Raw genomic sequence first — 15,449 nt, forward strand, 5'->3', positions numbered from 1 at the left:
TTCTGGTGTCTTTCATTACCCGAGCATTATGATTTTTAAAATCATTTCTCATAAATTAGAAAATAAACAATCATGATTGGTTTTTTAAAAAGGAAAAAGGAACAAAAATAATATTCATTAACTTTTTAAACTACATTTTTAAAGCATTCATGTGCTAAAATCATAATGTTTAAAGAAAAAAAAATTTTCTGCTTTTCTGTTCCTTGTATTTTTGTATCTACTTGTGTACCAAGTTCTAGAAAAATACTGTCTGCAGCTTAAAGGAGGACTATCCGTTCCTAGTATTACAAGGTGTTAGTTATTATCAGTAACTTTTCATTTCAAAATACTAAAAGCTCAAGTAAGTATTCTGTCCATTTTATAGCTAGAATTCTGATAATAGTAATAGTGCTAACATTGAATCAGCTCTAGTCTCAACCAGGTAAACAGTTTTCCCGGCTTTTCTCATTCAGTCCTTACAACATTCCTACGAAGTGGGCGGTGTTCCTACCCACTTACACATCGCTTCGGTCGGGTGTGAGGGGAGGTGGAGGACCACCCCGCCACCCAGCTGGAAGGTGACGGAGCTGGGCTAGAGGCTCAGCCTTCATCACCAGACAGAGGCTGCCCCTATCCCACCGCACCAGGTCACAGAGGCCCACACCCGAGGGGAACAGGTTGCCTCAGAAAAGACTGCTTTGTTTAGGACTGGATACATCTTTGGCTGTCCTGAACCCCCGAAGGCCCCAGTGGACTCCCAGTTCACAGGTATTCCTAGAATTAGATTGCACCCACAAAATCAAGTTGTGGCTTTTCTTTGTCTTTGTGTTTTTATAAGGCAGAAGGCAAACACTTTCAAAAGATTTTTTTTCTTCAATGATGCCATACTTAAAATTCCAGCTGCAGCAGGCAGGTAGGTAGTTCAAGGTGAGCAGTCGTCACAGGCGAGCCATTCTGGGGTGCCAGTGATGGAGGGACAGGGCAAGGCCCCCAGGTATTGTCACCTTTTATATATAAATGTAACTATGACAAAGAAGAAATACTGATTAAGCCCTAGTTAACATATCACCTTTAGGAGCAAATACCGTTGATCCAGTTCCCTTGTTCCTCTAGCGTCCACGGTCTGTCCTGTAGGGCTAACGGATCAGCTCCACCTGAAGCATTACCTTCTGCTGCTCGTGCTTCTCCACGTTCCCCCACCCCCTGCACCACACACACGCACATGCACACACACGCACACATGTACAACAGGGCATCTCCCGAGGCTGTTACACACACTCCTGGTAGGACCCCACCTCCTCTTCTCGCTTCCTCACCTTGTTCCTTGATTTCCATGCCTCTCCTCTCATATCACAGAAGATTCGAGCAGATGTGCTTTAATGGGACCAACAGGGTTTCATTTTGTTTTGTTTTGTCAGCTGCCTCCAGTCTTTAGCCAAGGTCATTTCTTCACCATCTACACATTTCTAATGATTTTAACTGAACAGGACATTTTTATACATAAAGGATTCTTCATAAATAGCAATACGTCTCACTCTGTCTCTTCCACATCTACCCTATTTTCCTAAGTACCCAGGAGCATTTTCCCCAGAGACCTACTACCACAGGGCACAGTTCACCCATGAGTGCAAGCAGTGTGACAGCAGAAGACTGTTGTTAGAACTATCATCTAGGAAACAAAGCAAATTTCATTCCTCTGGCTTATTTTCTTTTTTTGTATTCTTTATATCTGTCTATTTGTTTAATGTATTGCTTTGTGACTGTCTCAAGTAGTACATGAATACAATTAGATTGGATAAGTTCCAGATACACTGCAAATCCTCTTTTACTCTCCTATCCACTCCTACAAATACCCACCCATTAAATCTCAGATTCAAGAAGAAAAAACCCCATTAGGCTTCATTCTGTGTGTGTGAATATGAACATGTGTGTGCATGCACACACATGCACCTGTTAACATACTGTGTCTGCATAACCTTAAATATTGGGGTAGTGACCTATGTTTATCGCTGCACTATTTACAATAGCCAAGATATGGAAGCAACCTAAATGTCCATCAGTAGATGAATGGATAAAGAAGATGTGGTACATCTACACAATGGAATATTACTCAGCCATAAGAAAAAAACAAATCCTACCATTCGCAACAACATGGACGGAGTTAGAGGGTATTATGCTCAGTGAAATAAGTCAGCTGGAGAAAGACAAGTACCAAATGCTTTCACTCATATGTGGAGTATAAGAACAAAAGAAAACTGAAGGAACAAAACAGCAGCAGAAGCACAGAACCCAAGAATGGACTAATAGTTACCAAAGGGAAAGGGACTGGGGAGGACGGGTGGGAAGGGAGGGATAAGGGCAGGAAAAAAAGAAAGGGGGCATTACAATTAGCATGTATGGTGTTGGGGGGCATGGGGAGGGCTGTGCAACACAGAGAAGACAAGTAGTGATTTTACAGCATCTTACTATGTTGATGGACAGTGACTGTGAATGGGGATGGGGGGGGGACTTGGTGAAGGGGGGAGCCTAGTAAACATAATGTCCTTCATGTAATTGTAGATTAATGATACCAAAATAAAATTTAAATATATATATATACATATATTGGGGTAGTGAAATATTTGGTACTTTTTTCTTAAGACATAGAGGCAAAAATTCAAAGTCACTTTGGACATTCCTTTTTCAACTGTCAAAGAAACATTTCCACTTTTTGCATAGTTGTGTGGTAGCAAGCTGCCAGCAGGCAGTTCAGTTTGACAGTCACCATCTTTATTAGACAACATCCATGCTAGCACTTGAGTATGTTATTGCATTTTGCCCTTATCAGGTATGTTTAGCTGAAAACTGTAAATGTAGGTACTATTTATGACAAGGCTATAAATCATGAAGCATACTAAAAACAAGGACTTGAACTTCCAATCAGGTGCTCAATAGGCTTAACACCAGTTGGTTTTTGGTTCAGTTTTGAAGAAAAAGCACACAATCAAAGACCATATGTGAACTGACAGAAATATATTACCAAAGGGTATATAATGTGGAACTTTGAAAATATTTTTACCTATCTCAGAATGGAGAGGCCCTATAACATTTTATTCTTTGTAAAGGCTTCTGCAGATTTGATGTCTGGGCATGTTTTCAGGAATGCATTACAGCAGTAGAGCACTAATGGCTAGCACCAGGTTCTCTGGGCTGAGACAGACACGGGTCAAAGCCCAGCTCTCGGGCAAGTCTTTCCCCTCTCTGGGCTGGGGCTTATTCCTCATGCCATTCTTAAAGGATTACTGTGAAGACTAAATGAGATTCTGAGCACAGTGCACAGCAGATCAGAAGAGCTTCAGAATGTTGGCTCTTGTGGTCACTGTCTTCATCTCCACCACCAGCATCGCTGTGACTCTGACGTATGTCTAGAAGGAGCGCACTGCCAAAATGTGTGCTTCGCTTGCAGCCGAACCAGATACTCTAACCACTGAGGCCCAGGGGGCTCTGGGGAAGGACTACTGGCATTTGATTTGTAGTCCAGATAATATATTTCTACTTCTCATTTTATTTCTCAAAACACACCTGCCCATTTTTCACATTCTTCTTCACACATGACTTTAAGCATTTTCATTTTTCTCCTTCTATTTTGTATGGGGCAAAAAAAAAAAAGGCAAGAAGGTTCTATTTTTGCAACATAGAGCCATCTTTATTTCTGCATCTAGAGATCACATACACCTAACCCAACCATGTTAAATGTATCCAGAAGAAATTCCATCATCAAATTGAAAAGCATGATATAAACATGCTTATGAATCAAAAGAAGAAAACGTTTTACCTTGATTTTGGTCAAAAGAGAAAAAATAAAGGCCTATAAAAAATTCATACTAGTTTATTTAAACAAATCCTCATGGGCATGTTTGAATAGCCATTGATGCTGCACTTTGACCCATCTGATTGACACTTTTAAATTATACCAGAAATGCTCACTATTCTGTTTTTCTTAGAAGATTTGCATAGTGTGACTGGTTGAATAAGGGGTTTCACATTTGTTGACTCAAACAGAACAGATGAAGATTTAGAGATATGTATACATGTGAATGAGTATTTTCTCTTTAAACTGGTCCCTTATTCCACTGAACAAGATTGCTTCAAAGTCTTTTGAATGAACCTAAGCAGCATTGAATATTGAATATTGAACCTTGGGGGAAAAATCGGATTTTTAAGAAATTTCCACAATTCATTCAGAACCAACTCTTGTAAATGTGGTAAATAACAGTGAGATGAATAACAAATCTGGTATTTGGGGTGTAAATTGAGATGTTATATAAAATAATAAGACTGATTATCTTGGGTAGACAAATTTCTTGTGTGGAAAGTTTTCTTTTTTAATAGAAGATTTCCAAAGCATTTTGAAAAATGGCGCATCAGTGCAATGACATTTTATCCTCAAAAAGTGGTTCCTTTGAAGGAAAAATACTGCATTAGATGTATACATTCTGTTCTGTTTTAAAATTCAGTCTTATATTCTTATCATTGCACTTAATGCCCAGTTTATCCTATAAATAGAAAAAATTTTAATTGGTTTGCAACTATGCTTCTATTAAGAATATATAGTTAAAATAGCTGTGAACACATTGTTCAGCAGTGTTTGTTAGCATTTAATGATATTAGCAATCAGATTTCTCTATTTGAATATTTCTGATTAATACAGATTTTCCAGAGCTAAGTATTTAAATAACTCTTGATTTAATAACTGACAGATTCCAATTTGGGGCCACATGTAAAATATATAAAAGTTTGTATATGATGGCAAGTTATACTACAGAAACCTACAATTCTCTTCTTCCTCTTTACCCATTCCCACCAACACCGTGGATCTATTTTCCAGCAATGGCAAGCCGACAGGTGGATATTGCAACTCAGGGCTGGTTCATTGGTCTAATGTGTGCTGTCGCTCTCCTTATCTTAATTTTGCTGATTGTTTGCTTCATCAGAAGAAACAAGGGTGGTAAATATCCAGGTAAGAAAGGAAGATTAAAATTGCCTTATAATGCTGTATAATTATCCATTAAACAACAACAAAAAAATCATAAGGATAGGTTAATCAGTGTAGAGTGTAATAAGTATATCTTCCTGGAGTCATACATTTGGACTTTCTGTTCAAAAAATTTTTGATCCCTTTTTATATGATGGGAGCCTAAAAAAAAATTTAGAAGACGATTGGAAGAGTGAATTAATGTGTTCTCTGAAGGGATTGGTGATACCCTGAGACTCCACCCAAGTCACTGTGCCTCCAAAGGCTCCCATGGGCAGAAGGGGGAGGTGCATTGCGTCTTCCCAAGGGAGTAATGCAGGAACTGAGTCTTGGTATCGTGATGTAGAACACTGCTTTCCCTTTACAGTTAATGTTTTGTTCAATTAAGTGGCGCCAGTGAATTTCTGTTTTCTTTACCTGGCCATTTCCCCTTCAGCGACAAGAAAAAAATGTGCAAAAGAATAGATTTACAAAAACTATTTGTAACCACGAATATAGATACTAAGTTGGTAAAACAGGGGAGAAATTTTAGACCCATAGAATTTATTCCTTCACCAGGTGAGTAAATGGCTTCTACCAAAATGCTTACATGAAGCCAGCCTTTTCTTTAGCAAATGTTCATTCTGTTAGGTTGCCTCAGAGACTGAAACATCCCCGTATACGCATGGCCACATGATATGTCCGGTTGTATAACAGCTGCTGTAAATAGAACTGTTTCCACTGCTGTGTATCTCAAAGACTGCACTCCCAAAAACTTTGAATAAGGAAGCACAGCCTCAATAGATAATAACATCATTTTGAAATTTTGCAGTTAAAGAGAAGGAAGATGCCCGTGCTGACCCTGAAATCCAGCCTATGAAGGAAGACGATGGCACTTTTGGAGAATACAGGTGAGCCTGCTTCTCACCTGCCCTCTGCCTTCCCTGCCCTGCACAGGCCCTGCGCTGAGTCTCCCTAGACTGGGATCCAGCCAGCAACATGCTCTGCCTCACATTTCATGCTTTCCTCTAGTATTAGTGTAGAAACATTTCCATGTCTAAATGTTTGCATATCCCTCATGGCTCAAATATCCTCACTTTTCATTAAAGAAACAAGTTTCCATCATAGTTATAAACTTGGAGACACAGTGTCTTCCATTCAGTTATATTTTCCAGAGCCCTTATTGTGTTGATCAACCTAACAAAGCTGGTGTGTTACAGTGAGAGTTAAGATAACAATAAACATCGTATAAAACCTGCATTGTAAAGGGAACTACACCTGTCATTTTCTAAACAATACTTTCGTAAAGTCAGTATTGCTCTTTCTGATCTTGGATTTGAAGCTCGTTTTTCCAAAACAAATACCTATCCTCTGCCCATTAATCATGAAATGACAACCAGGTTGTTTTAGAGGCTATTAATTGCTAAGAAATATCCCAGCCCTGGAGGTAGTGTGTTAACTCACAGGACTTTGATAATACATTCTTGGCTTGTCTCCATCATTAAAGACCAATTTTAACCTAACCTATGTGCTAAATAGTTAGAGAAATTCTTTAAACATATGTAAAATATATATTTAATATAAAATATTATGTATAAATTATATATATAATTTAAAATAATATAAAATTATATTTTATATTATATTAAAATTATGTAAATTATAACATATAAAACATAAAAATAATGTATAAATAAAATATATATTTGTTCATTCAAAAGACTGGGATTTGGGTGTCCCAAAAGAATACTCCTACTCATAGAAAACCTTTAGACCTTGTTTTTTCTTTCTATAAACATCTGGATTTTATAAAATATAATCTTTTAAATATACACTGAGCCCACACCAAGCCTTTGGCAAAAAAAGCCAAAAGAAAAGGTTTTAGATTAAATAAAATATTTTGTTGTTATGATTGCCAGATGATATTTGTGCCAATTTTTACCTGTTTCTAGAGCAAATTGTTGGTATTTCCATGTCAGTTGTAAGAAATAAGAGAATTGACAGAAAAACCATATATTTTTGACAGAAGTTTCCATGCAGATACAAGCATTTTGCCTTTGTGTCTAAGCACCTAAGCTTTCATATTCTGATCTCAACAGAGATGACTATGACTTCTAAAACTCAGAATTTCTGTGTCATGAGGTACAGAAATATCTAGTGAGGGTTGTCTTGATGTCAAATGTTGACTCCGGGCTGAAAGTATGAAAATCTCTTGCAGCACCCCCACCCAGTCCACCTAAGAAGGTTTTCACAATACGTTAGAGCAGCCTGTGGATGGCCACTGCCTAGGGTAACCGTGTCTTACACTGGATGAGTTGAAATCTGTGCCAAGTTAATTCACTCTTCTACGTGTTTCTCCTGTAAAGCAGGAGAATTATTTGTAATTATTAAATTACAATTAACTTCCTGTATTTGGAGTTCTTGTAGCTAGAATTACACACAGGATATGCACATCACTGCCTTATTTATTGTGATGAAGCTAAATCTTTAATATAGCTGGAAAATATGTATACATATATTTACACAAATTGAAAATAAACCACTGCACTTCATACACTCCTCACATGGTGATGGATTCCTGTTCTACATTATGCTCAAGTGAATCTGGCAATGTACTGCTTGCCTCATGGGTCAGATGTCAACTGCTATTGCAGTGCTGTGAAACTGATTTGACATAATGTGACTTTCTCAGGGTAACTGTGCTACCTTCTCCGTTAAAACTTGATTGAAAGTGAGGTTGAATGTGAACTAGCTTGGAATCAAGAGACCATCAGTATTACTGTTAACTCACCCATTACCTTTGATACCTTTAGATATGGCACTGGATTTGTCTAGAACTCAACTTTTTTACCTATAATATGAAACAGTTATTCAAGTATTAGGTGATCTCTGAAGGTTTCTAGTTCTAAGATGTCTATGCTTCTCTATAAGCTATCTGCTAACAACTTTTACTATGATGTTGGGTTCCAGAGCAGTGCCTACCAAGGATGTGGTTACTGGCCACATTATCACTGTGTTTACATTTATTTGGTCATATTCCTGTGTTACTTCATAGTGATATGTCTGTGAAGCTTTTTCAGATGGCTGGCTCTAGCTTGTGCCTAGAGTTTCTCAAAAGAGAGACTTTTTCTTGGGCCTGTCGAGTACAAACCCACTGGCTCATGTGTGAAGACAACAATGCTTGTCACACATGTAATTACATGGACCTGGGAGGTGCCAAGGGGAATGTGGTTCTGATGGGTGTCTTAAACTCAAAACACAACTCAGTGATATTTTTTACTGATGCTGAAAGTTCATAAAGACCATAGCATACATGGAGGCTCTAAGCACAGGGACCTTGACATTCATGTGATCTCGGTCCTGTTGCAAGCATGCTAACCCATGCTCATAAAGCTTGAATGATGTGAAGATGTGTTCTAGTTGTAACATGCTTTAGATTTATTCTGCTCACAAATATAAACCAGTGTGTGAGCAATGTAAATAATGGCAGACTTTTCGAGGGAGTGTTTGGGTCATAAATATCAGTGAAACTGCAGCATGATTTGGCTGTGATAGGGTGTGACCACAGGAAAATGAGAATGTTCAATCACGGATTTATCCATTTGTTGCTGAATTTTACCCAGTAGGCATTTGGTGGGTACCTTCCCTGTGCACAACCATGAATGAAGTGCTGTTGGGAAAAAAAAGTAGCTTCCTAAAATTCATTCTTAGGGTAAGAGGGAGGAAGAAATATATCCTAATGCTTTGTCTGGCATCATAAAATTGATTTAAAAGGAATGAAAAATTTTCAATGTAGAATTTTGAAGAATTTCTAAAATGTCCTTTGTCTCTTCTATCATTAGTTTTTACTATTATAAAGTCACTCAACCAGTACTTGAGTGCCTACTGTATACCAGGCTGTGGGGCTATTAAAACCAATAGAGGCTAGTTTCTAGTCTAGTGAGGGATGCAGGGAAGTAAATGAACAATCTGAGCATAGTGTGGAAGTGCTCTGAAAGGGATACAGCCAAGGGGCCACAGGAGCAGGGGGCAGGCCAAAGCCATGTGGGCGTGCAAGGAGGGTCCTCCCAGAGGAAGTAGGGCAAGAACTGAGTTCTGGAACATTTCTTTCCACTGCACAGCCAACTTTATTCTTGGATATAAGTATCAAAATATATTTTATAGCTATACATACCATTTTATGACTTATTTTGAAATTATTTAATCATTGGGGATACAGCAGCAAACGAAATAGACTAAAACCCTGCACCTCATAGAGCTTACCCCTAGTAGGGGAAAAACACAGACTATAAACAGTCAGCATATTAAAAAATGAGTCAGAGAGTGTGTCAGAAAGGGATTAGTGCTATGGAAGATAGAGATTGGAGTAAAGAGGATGGAAGGTGTCAGGGAAGGGTGTGGAAGGTTGACATTTAAATAGGATGTCAGGGAAGGCCTCGTGAAGAAGTGACATCCGATCAAAAACTTAAAGGAATTGAGTTAGCCAGGTGGTTGGCTGGAGGGATAGTGATCCTGGCAGGATTAACAAGCTGTGCACAGTGTCCTGAGGTGGGGGCGAGCCTGGCATGTTCCAGGAACAGCAAGGAGCTTGGGTGGCTGGAACTGAAAGAGACAGAGGGAGATTGGAGGTAAAGTGGGAGAGGTGTCAGGGCTGGCTCAGGGCCTTGGGGGAAAGCATAAGGATTCTGTCATTGACTCCAGTTGAGATGGAAGCCACTGGGGGGTTTGCAACGAATGAGCGACATGATTTGACTTACATTTTGAAAGGATCACTGTCATCGGTATTGAGAATAGCTACCCTAGAGAACAGGGGCCAGCAAAGGACAGCGAAAAGGGGTCACGTGCTGTAGAGACCACGTGGCCTGTAAAGTTGGAAGTATATACTATTCGGCTCTTCACAGAAAAAGTTTGAAAACCTTTTTCAAACTTTATTGACAAAAGAGCCAAAATATGTGTGCATCTTGAAATATTTGGGTCTTGACTAGAATAAAAGTCACTCAGAAGCAGAGGGAGCAATAAAGTCTTGGTACAAATTCTTGTATTTTTGTTCTGTGCAAGAAATCACAAAATACTGTCATTGCCTTTGTTTCTTCTTTCTTTTCTTAAAGCACATGTTACCTATTAAGGAACAGGTCAATGTGCATACCTAGTTCCAGAATCAGATGAAAAGATGTTCTAAAACAGAATGCTTGCCTTTCTGCTTCCAGATATTGTGCTGAGGGGTTCAACAGAAAAAAGAAGCCAAAAAACTTAAGTCCTATAAAGTTTTATTAAATTACATTCTTCACATTCCCATCCCAATGGACAGGCTACATAGCACACTTGGGAGAAGGGAATAGTGGGGTGAAGATGAGTGAGTGGAGGAATGTTTGCCTTTTTTGGAATCACTCACAATCTTTAGAATATATCAACATGCCATTCATAGTACGAATGTAGTGCTTTGAGGTTAAACTGTGTCTCTTTCCAAATTAATAAATATTTACCCATTAACTGAAATTTGTACAGAAAAAAAAAGTAGTGTATACTACCAGTATAAGGATTTTGCTTTTCTTCTTAGGCTATTTTCATTTGTTTCTTCTGCATCCTTTTAATGGAATTTGTAGGTCTCTTGAAAGGTAAGGTTAAAGTTTACAAGTCTGGCCTGCACTCAATAACAAAATCATTTGAAATGCAGGATTTTGCTTCTCCTTCTTGTTCAGAAAAAAAAAAATCCATATTTCACACTTAACCAGAATCATTCTTCATTCATATTCAAGGAGTCAGAGACACTACGCAGTTTAACATACTAACTTCTCTACTTGCCTGAGCTATTTACCCTCCTTTGAATTCAAAATAATGATGATTTTCAACTTTGCTCAATTCTTCCTTTTTTAATGCTTGTGATTATTTCTGAATTGTTTCCAAATCAAGAGACAGAATCTGTCATTGATACTGACATGCACAATAAGAAGCCATCCACCTACTGAAGACTTCATGATTAAATCATTTCTGCACCTGACTTTCACTCCAACCACATCCCAGCCAACCTGATGATTAGATTTGGCAAAGCTCAGGACTCCATATGCTTTATCATAATCTGCATGCATGATCTTTCAGAAGAAAACATTTTACCTGAATGCCAGTCTTAATGAAAATGTTTTCTCTTCTTTCCAGTGATGCAGAAGACCACAAGCCTTTGAAAAAAGGCAGTCGAACACCTTCAGACAGGACTGTGAAAAAAGAAGATAGCGATGATAGCCTAGTTGACTATGGAGAGGGAGTGAATGGCCAGTTCAATGAAGATGGATCCTTTATTGGACAATACAGTGGTAAGAAAGAGAAGGAACCTGCTGAAGGCAACGAGAGCTCGGAGGCACCTTCTCCTGTCAATGCCATGAATTCATTTGTTTAATCTGTAAGCTCTTTGCCAATATCCCATTTCTCTAGAGTGTTTATCTTAAGCGCTTGTTCATCAGGCTTCTCATACTATGAGCATAGAGGCAGGAAGTATGTTCTGCTGTATGTTAATATGATGAGAACAGTTAGAACAAGAACATAACTCAGTCATATGATATGTTAATGTGAACTGCAGTGCAAAATGCATACTTTCTCATTCAAAACATGCATTCTTCATTTTCTTGGTACTGATAAAAACAGTACAGCATCATCAACAGATCATGTTATTTTCTCTTCAGGATACAGTTCAATACAATGCATGAAAAATGCTACCCATTTAAAGGACATACCTGTGTATGTTATTACAACATGGTTTGATACTTTGTTTATACTGCCTTCTGCTGAACCCCGAAATATGAATTCCATTTTCATTGTCAAGAGTGTTGCTGTAGTATTCTCTAGAACTTCAATGTCTTTGTGGACATTGTTGTGAAACTGGTGACTATGTCTAGCTGTTGTGTCTTTTTGGGAGACTGTTAGGAACAATCTGTACAGTATATACTTGCTAAATGACTTAATCATGACAGTTGCATTTGCTGATTGCTTACTGAGACTCTGTCACCTACTCTTTGCTCCTGTTACATTGTAGCCTTCTTAATCTTCCAGGTATTACAGCAGTACAGTGTTCTACTTTTTACACCATCTCTACCTTCTTGTGCTTAGGCATCAACGAGGTGTATTGCAATGCATTTGGCATTCGTGCCATACTGAAAGAATCAAAATCAAGTCACTCCACTTAAATTTCAAAAATTATTTCAGAAAGCACAGGGCAAGACACATGCAGTGCCTTCAGACACTAAACATTCCAGAACATGCTGCCTTCTGTATCCGCTGGTACAGTCAACTTGGAGTCCTAGATTACTGTCAAAGTCTAAAAGAAGAGATAAGGAAAAACTACACTGCCGAAAAAAGGAAATGTGAAAAGATAGTAAGTAAGATAGTTTGTCTTTAAGGAGAATTTTCCCCATATGTATAAAAAGAAAAGCTTTATCACCAACTGGAGCACTTGATGATTTTGTGGTCCTTTATGGTTTCTGTTAAAACAAGTCACATTCCATAAGAAAGATGTCAACTTAGTAGAAAAATTTTTTTAAAAACAAAATATTCCAGAACTAAATGCATATAATAGCTTGCCGATAGGCACATATTATTCTCTAAGTCTTTAACTATGTGGCAGCTTTTGAAACTCTCCAAAGCATTAAACAATATGTATGCAAATTGCTACAGACAAATTTCAGAATCTAAGAAATCTGACAAGTGCTAGTAAGGCCAACAGTCAAAGGGATTACATGTGCAGTTTCAAAAATAAACATATATTCCACCATATTCGTAAACAATATCTATCAAATGGTTTACTTCCAAATATGAAATTCTATAACAACCTATGGTTGAAGGAATGCTCAGTTTCATTTGCCAATAAATTGGTTTCTCATAACTTGCATCAAGTTTAATTTTAAGTAAAGCTTTTTATATGTAGATATTTTGTTGAATTTGTAAATACCCTTAAAGTATAGATGCTATATGCTTATTGGCGTTACATACAAATAAATATACAATGTTTATGTTGTACTGTATAAGAAGTTAGCTAATTAATACAGTGCGTGGGATTGAAAAGCATTTACTTAAATACCTTTTGGGGTTTTGTTTTCCTTTTTTTGCTGTGAAACTGAAATAGTGTACTATTCTACATTTTGACAGCAAATTTCTAGATGGACTCTTCAGAGTTTTGCCTATGGGGTTCAGCAGGCCTAGTCACCTGGCAACTTTGATATATGTAGGTAAAGCACAGTTTGAAGTAATCCCAGGTAAAGATGGCCCTAAATACTCTCATGTCTCCAGATTCACTGTTCACAGATTAGCCTTCCTAATGGAAATACAAAAAGGCAGAACAGGCTTGCCCTGGTATCAGAGAGCACAAAGATAAAAGTTACTTCAAATTTGCCAGTGTTTGAGGGAAAAATCAAAGTACAGTTTTTACTCTTCCATAATGGTAGATGCAAAATTTATCTGTGCATGAAGGAGTCACTTCTGTAATAGTGCAACAGATTTTGTATTAAAAATTAAATGTGATTTTCAAAGTTCCTCTCTGTTTTGTAATATATCATGTTCCTAGTGGAGTATGAATGTCCAAGTAATGGTATATGTAGCAGTATAGGCCAATGTGATTGGATTTCCATCAAAAAGTAACCATTAAACAGTCTTGATCTCATTGTGATTTTTAACTTTTTCAAACATATATTTTTTAATGACTTCTAAAATAGCACAAATTTTTATTTTTGCTTTAAAAAGGCTACTTTATGCTGAGAAAACACAATATCAAACAGAGCTAATAAAACGGCATACCAAATAATTTTCATGGAAAGCAGGAGGAGATATTGCCAACCATTTGAGAAACAGTCTGAGAATCAGATCTGCTTCCTTTCCTAAAGCCTGGTCCCTGGTGCCTGCTGTCGGTCTCTTTTTTTGCTTGCCTGAACCCTCCCCAGCCCTTGGAAACTTGGATTTCTTAATCTCTCCTGCTTGATGAGACAGTTTGGTCATTTACAAATATTACAGGAATGTCATCCACCTCCTTTTCTCCAGCCCTGTTCTCATTGTCTCCAACCTGTCTAGCTCTGCAAACAGCCAAGGTGGATTTGTTCCTCTTTCCTACCACTTGTCTTTAATTACCCTGTCCCTGGTCCCAGCTTTCTGCCCATGACATCTGCTTGCACAGAGCTTCCCCTCCCCTCATGGCTGTTTGGATAAAAACCTGCCAGGTAAGTCACCTGTAAACTGCTGTACAGACCTTAGTAGTTCTACCAGGGAGAGCATTCACTTCTGACCAGCAAATCGGGACCTCCACCCCCCACCGCCCGCCAGATTCACAGTCCAGAGTCTCAGGTCACCACCGCTCAGGTTAGCAACAGGAGCTGGTAAATTGTAAGCCTGGCCACAGAAAGCTTCGGTCCATTGATGCCTTCTTGTTCAGGTGGTTTATAATGGCTCTGCTTTACTTTTAATGGCTTATCTTGGAAATGGCTGTGGAGGCAAGGGAAAGAAATACAAAGAACTGAGCATTCACCTCACCCCAACGAACTAAATCTCTCCCTCTCCTGAGATTTTTCTAACAATCACCACCAGAGGGCACCCGTGCTTTATTTAGTGCAAGAGAGTGGCGGGGAATGAAGCCTCTGGAGAAACAGTTGCAAAGCACTTTTGATGAGACTATGTGTGGTCTCATAATGCATAAGGTGACTGCCTGCCGCCCCTGGGGAAATGGGATTTACAACTTTCTCTGACATGTCCACAACTTCCAGGGAGTAAGTCTGTGTCACCGCGGACCTTGCTAATCTTCCTCTTGCTGTGGTGGAGGGGCTGGGTGGACAGCCGGTCGACAGGGGAAGGAGGAGGTGGTGTGTGCGTCCTGGCTCCCACCTGCCACCCCATCACTGCTGCACGTGGTGGTGGTGAGGGCAGGGCCACGTCCCTAAAATGGTTTTCCTCCCTTGCCCCTTGTCTGCCACCAGTGGTTTGATATTTTGTGATCAGATGGTACAAAACACATTTAAGCACAGACTGCTTTTATTTTTCTTAAAAAAGCAGGAGAAAGAGAGAATACTATAGAGTTTTTACATTAAATAAACCGACAGTTCCCAAAATAAGGTAGAAAGAGACCAGATTTACATTCCAGCTCTGCCACCACCTAGCTGTGTGACCGAACCTCCCACCTCTCCAGGCCTCCAGTTCTTCAGCTTTGAAATGACAGAAAATAGTGATTTCTAATACACCTTTCTGCTTGAATGCCGTCGTCCCCAGTCACCCCCCTGGGCACCTGCGACAGCCAGGTATCCTGCTAGGTGGGGAGTGAACAGGTTGAGCAAGCCCAGACAGCGTTCCTGCTCTCGTGGCGCCTAGAGTCCTGAGTGAGACGACAGACGTCAGTCAAACAACCGCCTAAACGAGTGTGTAACTCCAGACTGAGATAAGCCCTGTGGAGGGAAGGCTTGCCCTTCCCTGGGCAGGTAACAGTGGAGGCTGACCTGTGTGCAGTGGTCAGGAA

The 15,449-nt window shown here is 39.1% G+C and overlaps 1 protein-coding gene across 19 annotated transcripts in view; it reads left to right on the forward strand.

Annotated features, from left to right (window-relative positions):
• NRCAM (neuronal cell adhesion molecule) overlaps window positions 1-13,489 on the forward strand; it is a 256,908-nt gene extending 243,419 nt beyond the window's left edge. For all 19 annotated transcript variants that reach the window (XM_036918959.2, XM_036918946.2, XM_036918948.2 and 16 more), the window contains 3 exons: window positions 4,847-4,978; window positions 5,805-5,883; window positions 11,126-13,489. In XM_036918959.2, coding sequence (XP_036774854.2) covers window positions 4,847-4,978; window positions 5,805-5,883; window positions 11,126-11,363 — 449 coding nt within the window. In that variant the 3' untranslated portion in view covers window positions 11,364-13,489. The remainder of the gene's footprint in view (window positions 1-4,846; window positions 4,979-5,804; window positions 5,884-11,125) is intronic.
• The last annotated feature ends 1,960 nt before the right edge of the window (window positions 13,490-15,449 follow it).

This window comes from Manis pentadactyla, chromosome 7, assembly GCF_030020395.1.
Source record: "Manis pentadactyla isolate mManPen7 chromosome 7, mManPen7.hap1, whole genome shotgun sequence".
NCBI lineage: Eukaryota > Metazoa > Chordata > Mammalia > Pholidota > Manidae > Manis > Manis pentadactyla.